Source organism: Pelodiscus sinensis, chromosome 1 (genome assembly GCF_052426305.1).
Source record: "Pelodiscus sinensis isolate ZL-2025 chromosome 1, ASM5242630v1, whole genome shotgun sequence".
In the NCBI taxonomy this organism is placed as follows: domain Eukaryota; kingdom Metazoa; phylum Chordata; order Testudines; family Trionychidae; genus Pelodiscus; species Pelodiscus sinensis.
The window spans coordinates 93,586,983-93,607,587 of record NC_143052.1 but is presented as its reverse complement, the minus strand read 5'-3'; the positions used below and the strand labels follow the sequence as shown (position 1 = coordinate 93,607,587).

Here is a 20,605-nt window from a genome sequence, read left to right as displayed (position 1 = left end):
TCAATTGTAGAGTTTGATGAAGGGAGTTACTCCCAAAAAGGTCACAACATCATAACAAAGAACAGTTTATTTTTCCTTTACATACCATGTTACAGAACAATTCAGCTGCACACACAGAAGTGACTGGGACACTTTATATGGAGATTTTTCCATTTTTAATATTTGGTTAAACAAAATACATCTCTGTAAACAAATCCAAGACAAGGCTATAACAAAACCAAACAAGCAAGAAAAACTAACATGGGCTTTCCCACTCCCAAGCAGTGGGATTCATGTTTCCCCTCCTTGTCACCACAACACTATTCCCCAGGGATGTGATCATACAGTTTCCCTTTTCCTGAGCAGCTGGATCACACCCTTTCCCTGGGGGTTAAGCAGTGACATTAGATATAAATATAGGGAGGCAGCCCCACAATGTTTTTTAAAACATCTTTGCATATTGTGCACTGATCCATTGGCTAGCGGCTTCCATGCAAACAGGATCTCTCCAAAGTGCGATTTTAATCAGCATAGAAAATTCTTTTGCTGTTGATTTTTATTCTTCCTTCCCTTTTAGAAAATGGCTTCAAGTCATAAGCAGAATTCCTGCTTGTGATGAGTTTAAAAATTTTGCCAGCTGGTTTTGGTCATTGGAATGTGGTGTTAAGAAGGAAGTAGGGGTCTTGTAGAAACATTGGGCTTGGACTGTAGAACATGCAGAAGAGCCACTGCCAATGTGTCGTCAAGAGATTGCAAGCATGGTGCTTGTAAGATGTCCAGAGTTGACCACACGCACCACTCTTGTTCTGTTGCCACATGGCCTCTGTCTGTTGAAAACGGAAGGCTTTGGTGGTTTTGTAAGTTCAGCTTTAGACACTAGATTACCCATCAATGCACTGGTTTCCATCAATGCTCTGCACTTGCTGTTACAACTAGGAGGACAGCTTGTGCATTAGGAAATGACACAGTTGTAACATAGCTTGACCAGGAAGAGTCACTAGTAGTGTGAAATCTATTCCAAACTCACCCTTTCCTCTTTCTGCAGAAGGAATGATTAAACTACACTCAGCACCTGGTGGCATAGAAAAAAAAATATGAGTGAAAGATTCCTACTAGAGTCTCCCTGTCTTAGTCACTTTTCTCTGCAGGAGGGAACAGAGGGTGAGATGATTCAGCAGTCAGGAATGTTAGCCAAAACCAAAGACTTTGGTTCAGCTGCCATGCTAGACAGTTTGCTCTTACCATCAGGAAGACTCTCCTGAACCCTGTATGCATCTCCCACAATAATTGCTAGCAGTGACAGGAGATACAGAAACCTCCAATTGCAAAGCCTTTCTTTGATTTTGCTTTGCATGATTCGATCTCTCTATCATGGCCATAACTAGTGTTCCACAGAGGAGGGAAATAAGAGGGAACAACTGCTTCCATCTTCTTAAACACCTTCAGTTTTATATGCTTCTCTGCAATCAGCTCCTGGATTAATAAGTGCACATACAGGAACAAGAGGATATACACTTGCCAAAGAAAACCCTCTATAGGCCCCAAGGGGCCTCTTGCACTCCAGATACTTAGTGCTTCTGAACCAGTCTAAACCTGTTATCATTTCTATTCCCTAATCAGCCTGCCCTATCTAAAGAAGCATCTAGACCATCTGCTGAACTAAAATCCATAAAGACATCGAGAAGACTCCCCCATGTTTTTTGTTTTTTGTTTTGTTTTAAAAGATAGCCCCTCTTTTTGTAGATAGGTTGTCCTTAATCCTTGGCACAAGCCCTCACCAAGCAGGAGATTCTACAGAGCACTATACCATTGCTAGTGTTCAAGAGTTTCCTGACAGTCCCCTATGATTTGCAAATGTATCTTAAATAGTTTGCTTTGGATGGAGAGATTGTTTTAGAGAGGCAGCAGCATGCTTGACACTTCCCAGGTAAAGTTTTAAATCAAGTCTGGAGGGAATAGTGTCCAACCATAAGCAATCTTTAAGATATTGGGGCATGAAGGAGAATCAGCAGAGTGTTCCAAACACCTCTTCCCAAAGCCTATTTTAAAGAGCACTATGCAAGGTAATCAAGTTAAAAGCACAGCACTCATTCTCTCATTAAAAAGTGACTGGCTTCCATCCTCATCCATTCTGTCCCCCCACAATACCCTATACCACTCCCGCTATTGCACCATCCATAAAGAAAGAAAAGAGACCAATGGAAGTTCCAGAGGAGGAGAGTCAGGACACCCATTATCCAGGTTAGAGGACATCAAGTGTTTGGGGGGGGGGGGGGGGAAGACTGGAGCTGTAGTGAGAAAGGATGAGACAAGTCCTGGTCACATGTCAGCTCTCCAGCTCTGATGTGCTTCCACTTCCTCTGGTACCACCAGCAGAAGTTCACAGTTCTTTCCCCTCAGCTGATATTTCAAAAATTTCCTGTGGAAAGGAGAAGGGCAAAAGAGTGGTGAAATAATAACAAAATCCAAAATTTAGCAGTAGTAGCACTGCAAAGCCCTTTGAGTAAAGACTTTAGCAGGACTGAAACAAACTTATTTCTTTGGTGATAGAAATGTAGCCGTTTTAGTCTGGTGTAGCTGAAACAAAATACAGGACTACATAGTGTTACATAGTCCTGTATTTTATTTCTTTGGGTTTCAGAGATGAGCAGTCTTAATCAATTTCAAAGCACTGCCCCCACAAGATCAAGTGACTGGGAGGAAACAGAAGGATGCCATGGTAAACCTAGTGGCACAGAATGATTACTGACAGCTTATGAACTGGGACCTGATGCATTTTTTCAGCCTCTCTGACTGGGTGATTTCAAAGGTAGAAGGTGGCTTTAATAATATGAAAACAATTTTAAATTTCCCTAGTATATTTTGCCAAAAAAGTTCCCAAAATGTTAAACACATGAATCATTCATTTAATGCTGAAATGAAACAGCCTTGAGTCTGAAACCAACTACCAGTCCAAACCAGTAGTATTATGCAGGAATCATAAGAGTACAATTTTCTGAACTGGAATCAATTTGGGTCATCAAGCCTAATCAATACAGTTTTGGGGATATACGGGGAGAATGCCACAAGTCTTTAATGACCATGAATGGTAATGTTATCTTAAATACAACAGAGCTCACTAAGAACCACTGTTTTACACGAATGTGAAAGACATGGAAAAATTAGCACAAATGCCACCTGGATCTCAGAACAGGAAAATGGAAAGAGGCTTGCTAGTTAACTGTGGAAACTTAAGGAAAATAGTATATTTTTCAAATTAAAACCTCTCTGTTGGACACACAACAATAGAACATCAGTGGAACCCTGTCAAGAATTTCCAATCTAAAGAAACATAATAGAACATGGCGGGTTAGTTCATTTCAGATGTCACCACAGATTAACCATGGGAAAAACTACACATCACAGTGACAAAGGCAGCTGCCTTAGGAAAAAAACCCAGGCTTTCCTGAACCGTCAAATCTCCTGTTAGCTAAGATGCATCATTTCTGTGAAACTTGGAAAACAAATGGCACAGAAATGATACATATGGTATAAGATCCAGAAGGGGCATAATTTCATTTTCACTCCCATTCTTCAATTTTTGCTATTACAATTCGTACCACTGTAGAGTGGTACTAAAGCATGAACTGTATTGTAACCAGACACTAGATGTTAAAGGCAGATACTCAATCTGTAATGGGCTAGGAACAGGGGATTAGGATGGAAGGAGACCCACCTGAGCTCGCTTTCACCTCCAATCCACTCAGGCACCTTGAGTTTGGAGTCAAGATTGTAGTAGGTGCCACCCACCTCCCGGACACAGATCCAATGCTGTCGTTTAAGAGGGAGCTTCAGGGGACCCCAGCAGAGACTCGAGGGCATATTCATGATGAAACCCATCACATTAGAGAGGGCAATAACATTAACATCCCTGGGTAAGCAGAGAGAGCAGAAATGGCATTCAGTTATTTCTCCTACTTTCTGTATTATAAACTCTAGCAGAGGTAGTTCTCTCCCAAACTATAGCAATTAAGCTTTCTCCATACACTTCACCCTGGTTCTCAGTACCTGCGCTTATCCCACCAAACTGCTTCATAGCCTTTGGTCTGAAGCGCTGCCATGATGACATTCACATCATAGTTCCCGTTTCCCAGCATGCTCTTCTTGTGTGGTGTCACCATGGTGTTGGGAGACAGTCTGCAAACACAAAGTGAAAGAATGTTGTTGCAAGAGTTTCTTATACCCATCTCCCAGGCTCACACATTCATACTCCCTATGAAGAATTGGCAATGGTTGTGCTTGTATCCCATACACTTTTATTAAAAGGTCAGCCCAATGCTGAAAGGTGATGACTCAATAGGAACACACAACCCTCCCACTTATTATTCATCCTCACTGTTCAAAATTCCAATCAGGCAACTGGCAAAGTTTGGCATCTTCAACCTGAACTATTCTGCTCTCTCTCTTACCCAGCAGGCAGAGCAATTGGCATATGGTATTGGTTCAGTTCTGACTCAAAAGGAAAAGGGTAATGCCACTTAGATGGGCAACCTCCAAAAATACCAATATATTGACTAGATCTGACCTTACTAAACTCATAATGGATAAACTCGCAGCACCTCAAAGTGCTTTGGCTGCAGATAGGTTTTCAAATTTGCCAAGGAATAAGTACTTGTGTATATAAAATGCATCACTGAAGCATCAGGAAATTTATTTAAAAAAAGCAGTACCACCACTAAATGGGCCAACTGTCAATACTATTACAATAATAAGGTCAAGAGCTAAGCTTGCTCGCGGCTAAATCTCTTTTCACTGCCATTTAAACATTCATGCAGAGGCTTGCCAATACATATTATTTATTTGTAGTAGGACATCACCTCAACAGCTCCAATCAGGATTCCATCATGTTGTGCACTGTGCAAATATATACAAAGACAGTATCTCCAAAGAGCTTACCATCTAAGTAGACAAAGCATAGAAGGGGGAGGGAAAGGCCTACATCATACAAGCAGACCTATTAGACTGATGGTTGGCAAGTCTCCAATTAATTACATTTTGTTATTATTCTATATTTTTAAATACGTTTTGTAGTGAGGGGAAGGAAGGTAGGGAAAAGGGGAGAGGAGGAGCCACTGAGAAGAGCCAATAGTTGGGAAGCTCAAGTAGCTGCAGCGAGTGCATAAGGAAAAAAGGTAGGAGGAAGCAGGCAGCCAAATCAGCAGAGGTCAAAAGAAATTTAGTTTGAGGACATCACTAGTGTCTGAAGGCAGTCTGTACCTGGCTCCAACTGGGAAAGTCACCCACATTAGCTCCATCCCCAGGAGATCCTGCTCTTCCTCCAACATGGCTGGGGGGGGAAGGGTGGGGCAGAGATGCCTGCTTGGTTCTTACACTATGCCCTGAAGGCTGTCAAAACTTTGGTGGACAGTTATAAGGAACAAGTTCTGCAAGCTACGGCTGTCTACTGAAAATACCCTAATCCTAGAGCATCCCACCATAAAGCCTTTGACCACAGAAGAGGAGAAGCAGCTTTTCAAGTAACGAAGTGACCAGCCATTGTGGTATAAGTGGACACCATTTTGCACTCATTTAAGGTAGTTCTAGGAATCTAGGTGGTCTTCAAAGCAGCCAAAATAGTGTACATTGGAGTAATTTAGTTCAAAAGTGATGAGCCAATAAAAGGGAGAGAAAGCTTTAAACAAGGTGTTAATATGAGAGGCTATTAATATCACAGCCTTGGATTATTTTTTGAGCAAAGGTCAAATCACTGCTTCTTTCAACACAGTCAACCTATTATTGCCTCTCTTTAGCACAATAATGGTTATAAGTAATTATGGCCCCAAAACTTCAACTAGCTTTTCCTGGTCACACTAAAGCTTCATATAACAGGTAGTTGGCCAGTACATCCACTTCCAACACTAACTCTACAATAAAACCTCAGAATCATGAACCAACCAGTAAACCACACACCTCATTTGGAACTGGAAGTATACAATCAGGCAGCAGTAGCAGAGAGAGAAAAAATACAGTGCAGTACTGTGTTAAACAAACTACTAAAAATAAAGAGAAAGCAGAATTTTTCTTCTGTACAGGCATGTTTCAAAGTTGCATTAAGTCAATGTTCAGTTGTACGCTTTTGAAAGAACCATATCATTTTGTTTAAAGTTATGAATATTTCAGAGTTACAAACAATCTCCATTCCCGAGGTGTTTCTAACATTTAGATACTATTGTACTTCAAGAATATTGTCTCTGAGTATTTACATTTATAGAAAATGCAGGCAGATGCTAAGCACCGTTATGTCTATTAGCATGACACCAAGGAGCCCCAATCACAAAACAAGACTCTACTGCACTAGGGATTTCAAACTGGGGTTTGTAGCCTCCACGGGGGTCATAAGGCGGTTACATGGGACTCATGAGCTGTACGGTCTATGGGGCAGACAGCCCTAAGCCCCCCATTAAATTGGACCTCTTCCTGTTTTTAATTTATAAGAGAGGGATCACATTCAGAGACTTGCTGTGTGAAATCAATACAAAAAGTTTGAATACCACTGTGTTAGGCATTGTACAAACAGAAAAAGAGACTGAGCTTGCCCCAGAGAGCAAATGTCTGATAAACCTAAGCGTCCAGAAGCACATTTATAAAAGAACTGTATGGCTACATCTACACTGGCACGTTCTCACGCAAAAACTCTTTTGTGGAAGAGTTCTTCTGCAAAAACTCTTCCAGAAGAGCGCGTCTACACTGGCATGTGCTTTTGCACAAGAGCATCCATGCCAGTGTATACACTCTTCTTGCGCAAGAAAGCTCTGATGGCCATTTTAACCAGAGGGCTTTCTTGCGCAAGAAATTCGTGTTGCCTGTCTACACTGGCCTCTTCTGGAAGAGCTCTTGAGCAAGAGAGCTTATTTCTGAGCGGGAGCGTCAGAGTTCTGGCACAAGGAGCCCTGATGTCATACATTAGAACGTCAGTTTACTTGCGCAAGAACATGCGGCCAGTGTAGACAGGCAGCAAGTTTTTGCGCAAAAGCCGCCACTTTTGCGCAAGATCGTGCCAGTGTAGACACAGCCTAAGGGTACAACCATTTTTATTCTTCCCAGTCAATTTAGAGAAGTAAAATTCAGAGATGAAAGGGAAAGTAGGCAGTTTATATAAATATGTGAAGGCAACATACGAACTGTTACTTGTGAGTACAATTTTCTCTATGAAAACTGCCTCTATGTAGTCCTACTCAGGCATGCACCTAAGGGGCAAAACCCAGAGAAAAATCAGCTGAGTTTAATTACACTAGCTACATCTACACTGCTGGGTTCTTGCACAAGAAAATGTCCACACTGCCACGTGCGAGAAGTGCTTTTGCACAAGAGTTCCCATGGCAGTGTGGACGCTCTCTTGCGCAAGAAAGCTCTGATGGCCATTTTAGCCATAGGGCTTTCTTGCGCAATAAATCCCTGCCAAGCGTCCACACTGCCATCTTGCGCAAGAGCTCCCGTGCAAGAGGGCTTACACCTGATAAAAAAAGAGCGTAGCTCTTGCGCAAGAAGCCCTCTTTTACCACGCCGTACTGTAAATTTCCTTGCACAAAAGCGGGCAGGCAGTGTGGACGCTCTGCGGATTCTTGCCCAAGAACAGCTGTACTTGCGCAAGAAGCTGCGAGTGTAGACATAGCCTAGGAATGCAAAACCGTATTCCCAAAACAGAGTATGCAATGTAGATTCCAAGCTGTACAAGTGAAGCTGTGTTTGTGTAGAATTCCAGTTAGCTGTGCTTCAGATTTAGAAAACTGAAACATTATGGAAGTGTGTCACTGATGTGCAATAGCCTTAATGGAGTGAGCCTCAAGATTCTAAGGTACTGTCATACGGGCTGGTCAGGTGCTGGAACACAAACTAGTCCTCTTTGTCAGATGCAGACTGCAGATTTCAAATAAAAGCCCAAGCAAACAAAACACTACATGAGTAGTCTAATTCAGATGGAAAGCTGAATCCAGCCTTTCCTATAGATGGGACGCATTTTGTGTCTGTAGAATACAGAGAAGGGAGGATGAACTAGTAAGGCTATGGCTACACTGCCCCCATTTTGAGCAAAAAATATGCAAATGAGAAGCATGGAATATTGCTGCGCTTCATTTGCATAATTAATGAGGCTCCGTTTCTGCGCAAAACCCCTCTTGTGCAAGAGCTGTTCTTCCACATTTTTTTCAGGAAGAATGGCTCTTGCGCAAGAGGGGGTTTTGTGCAAAAAGGAGCCATGTAGACGGCTCCTTTTTGTGCAAAAACCTCTTGCGCAAAAATGGAGCCTCATAAATTATGCAAATGAAGCGCAGCAATATTCCACACCTCCTCATTTGCATATTTTTTGCACAAAATGGGGGCAGTGGAGACAGTCTTAAAGTTTGCAATTCAGTAACTTACAGATGTGATTACAGTTACAAATGCTTTCCTTAGTGACTGGTAAGGACTCAAGGGGAAAGTTATTTTTGTTAGCACCAGGCTTAGATCCCACATTCAATAAGTTCACTGATTGGTGGGAATATGTTCACCAAACCTCTGTGGAACCTTATAATATGCAGTGAGATGATTGAAAACAGTGGAACTGTCAAATGAAGCACACAGTGTGCTAAAGATGGTATGTAATCCTTCAACCTCTCCTTGCCTTCAATTAAGTTCAGCAAGTAATCAAACTCATACCACCAGCTACATGTTTTGTTAGTCTTTAAAGTTCTACCAGACTATTTGTTTTTTACATTTTTCCAGATACAATCAAGGTAAAGCATGGAGACAGGTTATTTTCCACTGCCCATACTTAAAACCCCCTTCATTTGAGAAAACCTGCTTTGTCAAAAGACCTTTCATAGATTGACTCAGATCTACAGAAGAGCAGAAAGTTGTGCAACTACGAGGCTATGTCTACACTGCAGGCTTCCCACGAGGAATAAGCCCTCTTGCACAAGGCGGCAGTGTGGATGGGCAACAGAGGTTTCTTGCACAAGAAACCCCTATGGCTAAAATGGCCATCCATGCTTTCTTGCACAAGAGTGTGTCCACACTGTCATGGCAGCTTTTGCGCAAAAGCACATGGCAGTGTGGACACACTCCAGCGCAAAAAGCCTGCAGTGTAGCCCCACTGTATCATTATCCAAGCTTCATGACGGAGTGGTTATGGACTGAGATCTAGGACAAGGCCATCTTTGAGTTGAGATCTGACAATGCAGATAGAATGAGACTTCTGAGAGAAATATATGTACCAAACAAATATGTGGCTTCTCACATATTCCAGAGATCTATGTCCAATCAAAGCCAAGGCAATCATTTTTATTAGGATCAGAAAGAATAGCAACAGCAGAAGGCTTTTGCTCCAGTTGAGTAGAAATAAATCTGTGGCTAAGTTTCAGTGGTTAAATTTCTGTTTGTGGGCTGAAACAAAAGCATCAGCATTTTTCATAGCTGACTACTCATAGACACTCCACTTCCTGAACAGTATGTTCATTATGGCCCATTTTGAAGGCTACTTAGGGTAGTACTGTAGTCCATTGTTTCGCAAACTGTGGGTCCCAACCCCCCTGGAGGTTGTGAGCAACTTAGAAGGGGGTTGCAGTATCAAAGTTTGAGAACCCCTGCTGTAATCTACACTTTAAATAGATTAAATACATTTTCTTTTCCAATCAAAGAAATATATATGGGTGAGCCAGATACTATTCTCATGAGACCACTGCTTCTCAGAAGAAGAAATACCACTGCTATCATGCAGTCTGTCAGCACTGGGGCACTACATAAACCTTGATCAATTGCAGAAATAACTTTTGATCACATTCCCCTGGCGTGGAATTTCAGAATATTTTCATAAAACTTGGCTTTTCACATATTCTAGACTGTCAGATTCTGGTAATGAACCTCAAATCCAAATTAGATGAATTGCAATTACTTCTATGGATAGAGATGGAGAATCAGAGGAGATTTCCTTTAGTATATTACTGAAGTTAAGGGGACTTTCAGATTAGTATTGAGAAGTGCTCCCATGAAAAAGCATAAAATATTTTAAATGTGTATAGTAAAATAAGAGACTACTGACTGGATTATTCCTTTTCATACTAAGTTAAACAAAATATCCATATTTAAAAGTTATTCAAAGCTGCTGCAGGATTTGCACCAGTGTGTCAGATCACAAGAACCTCACTGTAGAATTTAGATCCAGCATGCCAGAGTATCCAGGGTGAAAATACATAATTGGTAATAATATTTGAAGAATTTAATTTGTCCCATTTTTTAGACATCTACCTTCCCCGTTCTGAAGCCAACCACACAAACACAAGGCAAAATATGTTTAATGGGAGTAATTTACCTTACCAAAACAAGGGAATGGAGAAATTTGGGAACCAGATAAGAGCTTTGGAGGAGGAGATTATTAAGGTTGGCCCATCACATAAAGCAGGGGTGGAGAATCTTTTTTGGGTTGAGGGCTGTCCCACAGAATACAAAAAAATCAGTCGGAGGCTGCACACAAGTGAGAAGCAAAAAAAAAAACCCCTACAAAAACAAACCCTCAGTGCTGTGACCCCCAAATGAGGGAAAGACACTCCCCACATTCCTTATGCACACCAGAGCCTAGTAAGAGCACACTAGACTTTGTGTGCTCCAGCCCTGTGGAGAGGCAGCAGGAGACTGGAGCACCAGTGCAGGCTCCCCAATGCCAGGGAGTGCTCCTGAGCCACAGGGGCTGGATCCAGGCAAGCCAGAGGCCGCATCTGGCCCCCAGGCCTTGGGTTCCCCAGCCCTGACAAAGGTCATCTGCACCTCAAAGTGGCAGCCCGAACAGTTTTGAGCACCAGGAAAAAGTGAGAGAAGAGCTTTTACATCATTAATATAGAAGATATGACAGGATAAAGAAGATGCTGCCCAGCTTTCAAAAGTCACAGATTCTGAACTCCCTTTCTCCCTTGCAACTCCCAAAGGGTATTTCAGATACTCATTCCAGCAATAAAATGCAAAAACAGGAACTAACAATGCCAGTGCAGGTGCTCCCTACCTCTGGAAAATCTCTTGAAGTGTTTCCCGGGTGAATGCGTTGCTGTCCTGGAAGACATTATTTAGGGCATGGAGAGCACACAATTCCCTACGCTGTTTCTCATGGTAAATACGGAGTGGTGCCAGCTGTGGTGGCTCAGGCGATTCCGATTTGATTTTGTCACCTTTCCATGGCACACAACTCATTTTTTCACAGGACAGTTGAGGGGAAGGTGATGAGAAACAGAGGAGTCTTAAGTTTTTCTCCCCTCCACAATCAAAACAAGAGCTCACTATTCCCTTCCGTTATTGACAAATCCTGCTTCCGGCTGGCAAACACTCCTCTTGTGCTTTTAGTAATTGACTGATTGCAAAAATCATGTAAGGATCTGGAACATTTCCCCTCTCCCTCCTCCTCCACCCCATAAAAAGTTTCTATTGGTGTAAGTCCTCCCCTCTGTGTCCTTTCAAAAAAATATCAAAATAAGATTTAAATCCCCTTATAGCATCAGGACTCCAGTTGGAATTTATCACATCGCTCCTTTTCTTCCATCTCCTTTGGTCTGCTGCCCCACTAAAAAGGATCCAGAGCAGGCTGGGAAGAAATGCCCTGCACCCCACGAAGCCAAACTAGAGACGATGAGGCCAGTCTCAGAGGCCGTTTGCAGGAGCGCAGGGGCCTCGGGGACGTCTCAGTTGCTTTTCTCCATCCTTTTGGGAGTGGCCATGTCCTGAAAAGCAGATGCCAAGGGCTGGGGAGCGAAGCGGCCTCTCGTAAGGCGCGAGCTCCTCGCCAAGTCCTGCCGCGCTCCTGAGCAGGGGAGAGAAGCCTCGATCAGCCCATCGGAAACAGCAGCGGCACGACGGGCTCGAGCCCCGGACACGCTCCCGGGGGGCGACCCCCCACCCCAGGCTCGCTCGAGACATTCCTCCCCCGAGCCTCCCGCGGGCGCGCAGTCCCGCCCAGCGCCCCCCCCCGCCGCGGGGCTGCCAGCGGGGCAGGGCCCGTGCCCCGGGGGAGGGGGGCTCCCCGCACGAGGGCGAAGTCCGAGGACAGCCCGGGAGCGAGCGGCTCCCCGGGGCGGGGGCTGGTCCCGCCCGGCCGGGAGAGGCAGCGGCAGCCGGAGCCGCGGTACCCGCCGCCCCCCGCCCGGGCAGCCGACTACTCACCGCTCGCCAGCCCCGACCTCCCGGGCTCAACAGCCGCCCCAGCGGCCCCCGCGCACGCGCGACCAACCCGCCCCGCGTAAGGCGCGTGCTCTGGCCCCGCCCCGCACACGCCTACGTCGCCAGAACGCTCAGGGCGCCCTTCCACGCGAGTGACGTCACTGCAAGCTGTTCAGCCGCCTGGGCTGGAGCTGGGGGGAGGGGGAGCGCCGCCGCGTGGCTGTGGGCTCGGCACCCCTTGCGTCACTCGTGCGGCACGTGCCGCGGGCTAGACGTCCTCTGTACAGGCCTGTGCTGCCTGCGCCGTGCGCTGCCAGGGTATGGACCCTGCAGGCTGCCATGGGTTACGTGCCTGCTGCATTGGCTTGTGCTGCCGCACCGCATCTCGTTGCACAGAGTTTGAGCTCCATCTCCAGCCGGAAGTGGAGACTCTCTCAGCACCACCATTTAGCAGCTCCTGAAGCCATTGCATGGCGTCTTGGGTTTGCACACAGCCTGCCTATGCATGTCAGAGACCCCACTGCCCTAGCTACTTGTGTCTTCACGCTGTTCTGGGAATGCATCCATTGGGGGCCCCCACGAAACACACAAGAAAAAAATCAATAGGAAGTCCCCTTGAGCTGCTTAGTCTTCTTAGGCTTAGCTCTTGGGTGTGGGTTGCACAGATACAGCTGCTTTCTAATACTTGATCCTTTTTGTTTCCTCTTGCACACACTTCCTTTCTTCATATGTGGTGTATCTAATACATAATAAGAGTAATGCTTTCTGAAGAAGAATGTGAATAATGTGTTGTTGCTCTGCCAGGTGTCCGGTTTTCACCTGGATGGTCCGTTATTTCTGGCCCCGTCCGGTAAATAGGGTTGCCACTTGCCAGGTGTCCGGTTTTGAACTGGACAGTCCAGTATTTGAGCTTTTTGTTCAGGAAACAAATTGAGAAAATACCAGACATATAAATGTCCGGTATTTTCTAATTAAGTAAGTTTTATTATTATCAGCAGTATCAGTAGATAGTTGCGTACTGTGTGAGCATGTCTACCAGCAAGGCAGTATGTAGCTACACAGTAGAGAGGAGGGTGGTGGGGGCGGTGCTGGGGTGGGATGGAATCCCTGAGGCTGGACTTATCCGTGCACCCTACTGGGACCGTGCAGGGGACGGGCAGCACCCCAGGATCTGCATGCACCCGGGTCAGCCCCACTTGCCACTGGCCAGTTCCCCTCCAGCCAGCCCCACTCCCCCTGACCTCCTCCCGACCAGCCCTACTCCCCGCTGGCCAGTTCCTTCCCTCGATCTCCCCCAGCCAGCCCTGCTCCGCTCTCCTCCCCTCCCGGCCAGTCTCCCCTTCCCCTCCCCCATTCTGAGATCACGTGTGTCTGGTATTTTTTTGAAACCCATCTGGTAACCCTACCGGTAAAAAAAACCCAGAAACTTGCTCAACCAAGTTTTTTTCCTGCCATGTTCGGGATTTTTGGTGAAAGCATCTGGCAAGCCTAGTTTCGGGGGTGGGGTGGGGAGAGGTTATTTACACTTAATGGAATTTTAGGAGCACAGTGCTGGCATGGAATTTATACCTGGACGACACGCTTAACTTTTTGGATACCTCTGGATTTACTGTGGGAACATTTTAAGATGACAAACACAATCTGCAAATATGGCTCAGCCCTAACCTGGAGTTACTTATGTAAGGTGCAACAGAAGTTCAATTTCCTTATGGGAAAAAAAGGATCAAATTCTTCTAGTTCAGTGACCTGTCAATGACATTACAGTCTGAGAGCATTATAATTCTGTTTGCAAGTTGATGAGAGAAGGTAAGGGCGATGTCATTTGATTCATAAAAGTCTACAGGATCATTATTTCAATAATGTCACTTTCTGCAGCACCCCCACCACACTCTCCCACCTCTGTTGATAGTATAATTAGGATTGCCAAAAGTTCAGTTTTCAACTGGAACACCCAGTCAAAAAGAGACCCTGGAGGTGCTGGACAGCACTGCTGATCATGCTATTAAAAGGTTGGCATGGGGCAGCCAGGCTTCCTATACAGCTCTGCAAGGCTCCTGGGAAGTGGAACATTCTTCCAGCTTCTAGGGTGAAGGACAGGGGTGGCCAAACCATTCTGGGCAAAGAGCCAAGATAGCAGTGGATCCAGTGTGAAGAGCCAGGGCAAAGTTGTCAATCAAAAAGAAAAAGGACTGCCCCTTTAAAAGGAGCCCCCGGTTGTGTTTAGTCAAGGGGGAAAAAAAAAAAGCTCTGCCCTTTGAGTTAAACACATTTTGAGGCTTTTTGGTCACAACAGGTTCCCGCCACCTGCCGCCATCTTTATTTCTGCAGCTTTCATGGCTGTGCCGGACAGCTCTCCTGCCTAGGTCAGCACAGGGAGCCGGGAGGAGAGGGCCATTTTGGGGGACGTAGGGGTGGTTTTTGAGCCATGGGTGGGCTTCGCAAGCCACAGCCATGGGGGAAAAGCCGCACACGGCTCATGAGCCTCGGGTTGGCCACCCCGGTGTAGGAGCACTGGCTCCTTAGCTCCAACTGGCTAGGAACCATGGCCATAGGTGACACACAGGGAGAGACACAAGGGATCATATGCGTCAAACACCATGGGTGGGAAGGGCAAGTGGTAGGCCTAGCTGGGAAACTAGCAAGAGGTGGTTTGATGTCCAGGCCCCCCTACTCTCCACACTTACCAGGAACATCATGGCAAGAGCCCCAACTTGCTCCATTCCTCTGGCCACATCAGGGGAGGGGGCAGGATCTCCTCACCCTCATCCACGGGAAGCAGAGCCAGCAGCCATGCTCTGTTTCCCCTGTCACTGCCGGTGAATGTGAGGGAGAGTGGACCCCTGGTTCCAATAATCCCCCCCAAGCCACATTGCACGGGGGAAGGGAAGGAGGAGGGGACAGAGCAAAGGCAGGAAGGGATGGAGCAGGAGTGGAGAGGTGGAGCCTGGGGCAGAGGGGACTTGTCCTGGTCCTTTCCCAGGCTGGAGGAAGGTGTGTCATGTGGCCCCCCCCATGTACCCTTTCACCAGCTGACCCTGCCCACACCCTAACCTTCTGCCCCAACTCAGAACCCTCCCACATCCAAACACCCTCCTGGATCCCACACCCCACCCACCTGCCCCAGCCCTGATCCTGCTCCCTCCACTCTCAACCTCCAGCCCACAGCCCCCTCATGCACCCCAAAACCCTCCTCATCCATGGCCCCACTCCAGAGCCTGCACCCCTAGTCAGAGACATCAGCCCCATCCCGAATCCCAACTTCCTGCCCCAGCCAAGAGCCTCCTAATGCACCTTGAGCTCCTAATTTCTGGGCCTTCCCTAGAGCCCACATCCCCAGCCATAGACTGTACCCCTTCCCACACCTCAACCCCCAGCCTCAGTGCAGAGCCCTTGCCTCACTCTGAATCCTTTGACCCCACCTCCAGCCCAGCGGCCCCTCCTGCACTCTACATTAATTTGAAATGCCTTTCTCCCATGAACACAATGGTATCAAACATTACAAACCCAGAACACGGATATATTTGAGAAAATGCTTAGAAATCAGTGGTTTTTAATTGTACTTTAACAGAGGTATGCCATACATTCAGCCCTTACATGGTTAAACAGTGATCCTCAACTGACATTCCCGTGTTAATTAAAGCTCAGAACAGGATAGCTGATTAATTTTTTTAATGTTACAGATTAGTGTGCATGGAATGAGTGCTTCAACTTGATTTGCTGCCATCCAGAAAAAAAAAAAAGAGCTTCTGTGGTATTTGTTATCAGCTCTGTTTATTGTGCCAAAAGAGTTGTAATGAGGGACTGGTTCTGATATCAGCACGCAGCCAAAAGTTATTGGAATCCATCCACAAATGGTATGCACTAAGTTATATAATGTATATTACATAACATGATAATCCCTAAGTAATGTATTACAAAATCTGTGTTTTTGCTATGGTACTGATCATTTTTAGACATCAGTGGAGAAACAAAGAGTACCGATTAGTGGCTGAATCTTTGGAGAATACCATATTAGAGGACCTGGTTAAGCACAATGTCCAGGGATGTAATTAGTTCACCCAAATACTGAATTAGACAAGACTGGAGAAGAAGTACATTGCACACCAGGAAAAAGTTGAAGATGCTGGGACAAGTGCCAGCTGTGGGTGAGTCTTTGCATCTCAATCTGTCAAGAGTGCTAATTGGAATTTGCACCTTGCAGTGCTAGAAGATATAATGAAAATTTTTTTTACATCAGAAACAACAAGCAGTCCCGTGGCATCTTAGACACTAACAAATGTATTAGGTCATAAGCTTTTGTGGGTAAAACTAACTTAAGTTAAGTGGGGGGTTTACCCATGAAAGCTTATGATGTAATAAATGTGTTAGTCTCTGTGGTGCCAAAAGAATACTTATTTTTCTAGTTACAGACTAATACAGCGACCCCTTTGAGATTTTTAAATTCAGATTTATGCAACTATTCTGTACTGATTACCTGGTACCTCGTGAACTAAAAGGTGTTACAAAGTCTGGCCCCAACATATATAGGAATTTCATTAAGAAACTGGGTTTTTAAAAAGTCACTAGTTCCCTTCTGTGCTGTTGGAATTATTAATAATATTAGAAATTGTTAATATGGGAGAGTATCAGACACCAGTTTGTACATTCATTTATTAACAACAAAGGCCCAATTGTATTAGTAAACATGCCTACTAACCTAAAAATAAGCTGTCACTAACTTAATACAGCAACAAATGTACTGATGGGGGAATTCTGCTCCACTGTGCACACACACAACTCATGTCCTCCACAGTTTTTTTCCACCCTGAAAATAAATTCTGCCAGGGAGGAGCTGCAATGACATCTCCTCACTAGGGGCTGCTGTGGTGCCAGAAGAGAAAGCCAGTTCAGGGTCAGAGTAGCCAGGCATAGAGGAGGGAAGGGATACTGCCCCATCTCCTCACAGTGCTTTGCCTGCAGGACCAGGTGAGGAAATGCAGGATATGGGGGAACTGGACAGCATGGGCACATGGGGCCATTGGAAGGTCATATTCTCTGTGGTTCAGAAAGGTTAGTGGGAGGGACAAGTTGGGGCAGGGGTAGAAGAGCTACTGCAGTGACAGTCAGGGGCTGAGTGGGAGAGGGAGTGCAGGGACACTTGGGGACAGAAGGGAGGTGGGTGTTTGAGGGTTCCAAAAAGTGTGGGTGGCTCAGTGTGGATGTAGGGACACATGCAGGTTCATCCTTAGGACACATGCAGGGGCCCTACACAGTACTATTAAACTGGTGCCTTGATGCCTGACAGCAGCTGTGGGAGGGTGGAAGGATGAGTTTTTAGAGATGTGATTTTATAATCTTCAGCAACAAAGTAATTAAATCTTTTTCAAGTAAGTTTTAAGCTCAGGTCTTGTAGATGAACACAGTAAATGTAGAAACTAACGGTATATGCCTAGGGTTGGCAAATGCCAGAGACAGCATTGCAGGGAGCAGGTGGAAGCCAGTGTTGGGGAGGAGCCAGCTTAAAAGCTGTCTTCCACAAACTCTGGATCCCATGGAGACATCTCCCCTCGGCACCCTTGCTCTGCTGCTGATAGCAAGGCAGTAGCATGGAGGAAGAGGGAGGCTGTTTTTCAAGCCACAGAGGCAGCGGAGAGGGGCAGGCAGGAGCCTCTACTCAGGGGGATCTGGCTTTTAAGCTGGATCCCCTGAGCATTGACTCCGTAGAGCCCCCTGTCCTCTCCACTGCTGCTTCTATATCAGAGGCAGCAGTGTGTGGGGGGGAGTATAGACGGGATGCTGGTGCAGTCTCTGTCCGCAGGGAGCTCAGGCCCCCCGAGGACAGGGTCTGCGGTCACCCCGCACTGCTGCCTCTGTATCAGCGTGGGGTGGCAGAGTGCTCCCCGGGAGTGGGGCCAGAGCTAGAAGTACACTGGCTGCCGGCCCTGCCCCCGGGGAGTATTTTAGGAATTGTGTAATTGCTAAAAATTGTTGCAGCTATATGATTACTAAAATACATGATATCTGACATCCCCACATGGGAGGTCAATATTGTTTAGCTGAATTGACAACACATCCACTGCTTACTGAGCTCTTAGAAGACATTTAGAGGTAAATTAGAGCTAAAGAACAGCACAGAACACTGAGCACCAGGACTGGGTGGCTGTAAACAAACTTTATGGGACTTGGCCATACTCATGATAAGTGGACATCTGGCTAACTAAAATCATGCTGGACCACGGATTCGCTGAACCAGAGAGTGCCGGACTAGAGAGGTTCAACATGTACAAATACATTAGAACAGTGTTTCTCAAACTGTGCTCCGCAGAGCCCCAAGGCTCCGCGAGACATCTCCAGGGGCTCTGTGAGGTTGACAGACTGGAAACATTGATAGGTACCACACAAATTTTAGGCTCCGCATAAATTTTTATGCATGTAAAGGGCTCTGGAGCCCAAAAAGTTTGAGAATCGCTGCATTAGAAGATCAAGGACAGGGTAGGCCCATTACTGCCCTCCCAGGTGGCTGATCAGTGTAGGCATTTTTGGAAAGGCAATGCTTTCCCTTGCTTATACTACTCATTCTGCTGTCCCATGCCAGGCCCCCAGATAATCTACAATGTCCCATAGCTTGGAGAGAGAGGGTTTTGGGGAAAGGATGCAATGGTTGTAGAAGAGGGCAGAGCAGAGGTAGGAAGAGACGGGTGGGGATGGAGCAGGAGTGGGGCTTGGGGAAGTGATGGATTGGGGGCAGGGACGGAGCATGGGAAGAAAGAGGTGGAGTTGGGGTCTGGAGTAGAAGAGTTGTCCTAGGCCTGGGCTCCCCTAGAGATGGACCTGTCTGAGCTATGCCTGGTATCTAACTAGAAAGAGATGTGTTCTGTACTGCTTCAGTGGATAAGACACTGAATGTGGACTTAGGAAACCTATTCCCAGCTCAGCCACTGAAGTGCTTGGGCAAGTCACTCCCCCTCTCTGTGCTTTGTTTCCACCTCCATTCTTATCTCCTAAGACAGTAAATTCAGTCCCTTACTATGCTTGTATACAGTGCCTAGCAAAAATGGGGCTGCAATATAATTTGGGGGATCTGGGTACTATTGTAATATTAATACAAATAATACAAGAGTAAGAGCAGAGTTCCCTGCATGCTATTTTCCTATCCCATAAGCTTCCTCTCCCCTCAGACATACCCATTTAATGTTCACTATGATCACACCACAATACACAGCTTGTTTGAAGCTGTGGGCAGAGTCAGCCTGAACTGCAACACTTTGGGTCATCCCCAAACTTAAGTAACCTATTGTAGATAAAGAGGTGTAAGCATTAGCCCCCTCAGCCCAACCAGTGTTTTACTGCTTATGCTACAATCATACATAGTTGCTAATATTTCAGTTGGGGAGGGACACTTTTCCACATTGTTGTGAAGAGTTAGGCTTCCTGCCATTGGACATTCTAGGGAAGTTTTAATGTTTGTATATGGCACTTTAAGAACATTCAGTAGTTACTCATCACAACATCCTTGTAAAGCAGGTATTTCAACTAGGGATGTTAAATTTCGATTAATCAGCTAATTGAGTAGTCAATGGAATTTTCATCGAATACTCAATTAATCAATAAGGGGAGTGCTCACTATGCCTCCGCGCCTCTCCCTTTGAAATGTACAAGAGCCGTGGCAGCTCCTGTACATTTCAAAGGGAGAGAGGCAGCAGAAACTCATGCCAGCAGGGAGCAAAGCAGTCCCCACTTGCATGGGTTCCCTTCTGTGCTTCTTCCTTTGAAATGTACAAGACCTGGGGCTGTTCTTGTACATTTCAAATGAAGAGGAACAACAGAGAGATCAGCGCAAGCAGGACTGTTTCAGTCCTCTCTCACGCTGTTTCCCTGATGCACCTTGCTTCTCCTGCCTCCCGCAGAGATGGTGCCGAGGAGAGGAAACTGGCTTTTAAGCCAGCTCCCCCCAACACCGGCTCATGCTCACCCTCTTGCTGCCTCTCTCTGATAGAGACAGCAAGGGGGGAAGCGACTAGTCGAGTTCCTACTTGAACACCTGATAAGCATTTGCTTATAGGATAGTCAACTAGTTGCTTACAGCCATAATTTCAACTTCATTTTACAGCTGGGGAATTTGATGTCCTGGTCCTGAGAGCTGCTGAATACCTACAAACCAGGGGAAGTAAAAAAAAGGAGTTATGGGCACTTAGAAACAGTGATGTGAAAGTGTAAAAGGGTTAACGGTTTAACCAATGAGCTCATCCATTAACGTTTACAGTTACATGCAGGTCTCCTTCCAGCACTGCTGCCTCTGCCCCTGGAGAGCCGCCTCCCCAGTGTGTAAACATGTAACTGCTTAAATTTTCAGTGATTACATATTTACCATAATAAACACATTTTAACATTGCTACTTAGAAACTGACCATAAAGTTGAATTAAACAAGGTCACTCACAGATGAACTTGTTAAAACCTAGACTGAAACACAGGACTCCCTTTTTCTCAATCCAT

At 45.8% G+C, this 20,605-nt stretch overlaps 1 protein-coding gene across 1 annotated transcript; it reads right to left on the bottom strand.

Annotated features, from left to right (window-relative positions):
* Positions 1-52: 52 nt before the first annotated feature.
* On the bottom strand, positions 53-12,280 carry JOSD1 (Josephin domain containing 1). Its single transcript, XM_075936785.2, has 5 exons — positions 12,136-12,280; positions 10,988-11,776; positions 4,027-4,155; positions 3,695-3,889; positions 53-2,398 (listed from the first exon to the last, which is right to left on the bottom strand). Exons 2-5 carry the CDS (start codon positions 11,170-11,172, stop codon positions 2,299-2,301), a joined length of 609 nt encoding a protein of 202 aa, XP_075792900.2. The 5' UTR covers positions 11,173-11,776; positions 12,136-12,280; the 3' UTR covers positions 53-2,298.
* Positions 12,281-20,605: the final 8,325 nt, after the last annotated feature.

What these genes read in the sequence shown, in the direction of transcription:
- JOSD1 (XM_075936785.2), bottom strand. Translation starts at nt 11,172, where the DNA reads ATGAGTTGTGTGCCATGGAAAGGTGACAAAATCAAATCGGAATCGCCT. An exon ending in CTTCAAGAGATTTTCCAGAG is followed by an intron (nt 4,156 to 10,987) that starts GTAGGGAGCACC and finishes TTGTGTTTGCAG; the next exon opens with ACTGTCTCCCAACACCATGG. An exon ending in GGAGGTGAAAGCGAGCTCAG is followed by an intron (nt 2,399 to 3,694) that starts GTGGGTCTCCTT and finishes TCCTTTCCACAG; the next exon opens with GAAATTTTTGAAATATCAGC.